This window comes from Egretta garzetta, unplaced genomic scaffold, assembly GCF_000687185.1.
Source record: "Egretta garzetta isolate BGI_Z169 unplaced genomic scaffold, ASM68718v1 scaffold218, whole genome shotgun sequence".
Classification (NCBI taxonomy): Eukaryota; Metazoa; Chordata; class Aves; order Pelecaniformes; family Ardeidae; genus Egretta; species Egretta garzetta.
The window spans coordinates 267,537-270,309 of record NW_009260618.1 but is presented as its reverse complement, the minus strand read 5'-3'; the positions used below and the strand labels follow the sequence as shown (position 1 = coordinate 270,309).

Below are 2,773 nucleotides of genomic sequence, written 5' to 3'. Positions count from 1 at the left end.
AGCCTCTGCCCTCATGCCCGCCCGTGCAGCAGGATCGGGATCTTCCTCCCTGCTCGGCTCTTCCTCGCCCTGAGCGTGGGTTTAAGCCCTCCCACGCTGCTGCCTGGACCCCTGCCCAGCCCCAAAAGAGCACCCGAAATTGTTGCTCTTGAGGGCTTCACGCTGATGCTGGAAGGACCAGCACCGGTCCTTGCAGGGGGGGTGACCTGTGCTCCCACGGGGGCAGCCAAAATCAGCCCAGGTGACAGCAGAGAGCAGCAAACCTCCTCTCCTCCCAGCCGTGCATGCAAACCGGATGGTGCTGAGCCTGCAAACTGCCCTCCCCCGGGGCAAAAACCTCTCTGCCAGCTCCAAGGGATGGATAAAACACGGGGCGGGCAGGGCAGGGCTGAGCTCCGAGCGGCGCGGTGTCCTGCTGGCAAGGTGGGGGGAGGCCCCCGGGGGTGCCGGGGGGGCCCCAAAAGCCACGAGCCCCCGAGGGCTTGAGCTGCAGGCAGGGTTTTCCAGGGTCGACCCCTCTGCACAGGTTCCTGTGGGATGCTCCGGCCGTGCAACCTTACCTGACAGGGGTCTGCTGGGCTGCGGGGAGGGGAGGGGGGGTGAAATGCATGGTGGGGGGCAGGATCGGGGAGGTCCCACTCCTGCAGCACCCCTCGGTGGGTCGAGGTGGGGCGGTGAACCTGCCCACACTGCCCTCTCCTCACCTTCGGAGGTGGCTCCTGGAAGGATGGCGGCTCCATGATTTTGGGAGGCCGGTGGCGGTTGTTCCTCTCCTGCTCCTTGGCCAGGTCCTTCTCCATCAGGTAAATGTCACTGCAGGGGGAGATGGGGGGGTGACAGCCCCAGGAGGGGGCATTGGCACATCTCTGTACCCCAGAGCATGGGGATGCTGGAGCTGGATGGGCCATGGAGAACACAAGGGAGCAAGGCGGGATGGGAAGAGCGAAGGGAAAGGGCTGGGGGGGACAGAGCATGGTCCTGGCCAGCCCCGCCAGCATCACCACGGCTGGCCACAATGAGATGTGGGGTCAGGACTCTCCTGCAAGGCCCCTCCCTGGGAAGCAAAGCATTCCCAGAGAACAGAATCATGGAATGGTTTAGGTTGGGAAAGCCCTCTAAGGTCACCCAGCCCAACTGTTCCCCTACCCCTGCCATCCCACCCCCAAACCCTGGCCCTCAGCACCGCCTCTGCCCAGCTGTTAAATCCCCCCAGGGCTGGGGACTCGACCCCTTCCCTGGGCAGCCCCTTCCCGTGCCTGACAGCCCCAAGGGGAAGGAATTTTTCCATTTCAGTCCAGACACCCCCTGGGGCAGGTGGCCTCAAATGGTCCCTTGAGTTCGGACTTGGCCAGAAAACTCCAGACCTGGAGAAAACTCCAGGCTTCGTTTTTCTCCTTTACCCAGTCGCCCACCCCTACATCAAACCGCAGCCCTCCCCCTCATCCTCACCTCAAGCTGCAAACCAAGTCCTTGAACTTGGGCCTTTCGCTGGGGTCGTAGCTCCAGCAGCGCGTCATGAGGGTGTAGAGCATGGGGGGGCAGAGATCGGGCTTGGGCAGGCGGTCGCCCCTCTCCAGCACCCCGATCACGTCCTTGTTCTCCAGCCAGAAGAAGGGCTGCTTGCCGTAGCTCAGGATCTCCCACACGCACACGGCTGTGGGAGCAACAGGAGCAACCTCAACGGATGCTAGAGCTGGGGGACCAGCCCCTCACCGGGGTTTTTGGGGACCCGGTGACAGCACCACACTTTGCTGCGTCCCATCAGGACATTTGGCTGCTCAGGCTTTCCGATCCCTGGGTGGAAAATGGGGAGGAAAGAGCTGCCTGCTCTCCTGGGGAGCTGCAAGGAGCCCAGCTCCTGGTTGCTGCCGGCCATAGGGCTGTTGGGGACGGGCAGACGGACAGATAGGCGCCAGAAGCCATGGGGATGGGCTGATAGGCAGGGAGGTGGATATTTGCAGGGGGGAGAGTTTAACTCAGCCCCCTGCCTGTCCTGAATTCCCTGGAGGAAGGAGGAAGCACCTAATGATGGTTGAATTGCAAGAAGCTCTGCCCCAAGGCTGGGATAACCCCCCCGTTCCGGAGCAGGATTTGTCCCTGTGCATTAAGGTGATGCCACGGGAGGTGGACAACACCCGGGGTCCCACTCTGTCCCTGTCCCACCACGCACCGAACATCCAGACGTCACTGGCCGTTGTGAAGCGGCGGAAGTTGATGGACTCGGGTGACATCCACTTGATGGGGAGACGGGTGACGGATGCTGGAGGGAGAGATGGATGGTGGCTGTGCCCACTGCAGGGGGGACGGAGCAGCTCCAGCACCGGCTGGGCAAGGCAGCGAGGGCTCACCACGGTTGCTGCCCCAGCCCCTTCCCACCACCCCGTCCCGCTGCTGCAGGAACCCTCAGGCTCTGCCGGCCAGAGAAATCCCTACTCCGACCGCACAGGGTTGGAGCGAGCCCCAGCGCCCTCGCACAGCTCTTACCTTTATAGTACTCCTCATCCTCGATGTACCTGGAGAGCCCGAAGTCTCCCAGCTTCACGCACTCTGGGGAGGCCACCAGGACGTTCCTGACAGCAATATCCCTGCAAGGAGAGAGACCCTTGGCTGGAAGAAGGGATGAAGAAGGGATGAAGGGATGGAGAAGGGATGAAGGGACGGAGAAGGGATGGAGAAGGGATGGAGAAGGGATGGAGGGATGGAGAAGGGATGGAGAAGGGATGGAGAAGGGATGGAGAAGGGATGGAGAAGGGATGGAGAAGGGATGAAGGGA

At 62.4% G+C, this 2,773-nt stretch overlaps 1 protein-coding gene across 1 annotated transcript in view; it reads right to left on the bottom strand.

Moving 5' to 3' along the window:
* Positions 1 to 2,773, bottom strand: part of PTK2B (protein tyrosine kinase 2 beta) — a 51,621-nt gene that overhangs the window by 4,789 nt on the left and 44,059 nt on the right. The window contains exons 14-18 of the mRNA XM_035900728.1: positions 2,485 to 2,585; positions 2,171 to 2,260; positions 1,450 to 1,654; positions 705 to 813; positions 564 to 579 (exon numbers count right to left, since the gene is read on the bottom strand). Of these exons, the coding sequence (XP_035756621.1) occupies positions 564 to 579; positions 705 to 813; positions 1,450 to 1,654; positions 2,171 to 2,260; positions 2,485 to 2,585 (521 nt within the window). The remainder of the gene's footprint in view (positions 1 to 563; positions 580 to 704; positions 814 to 1,449; positions 1,655 to 2,170; positions 2,261 to 2,484; positions 2,586 to 2,773) is intronic.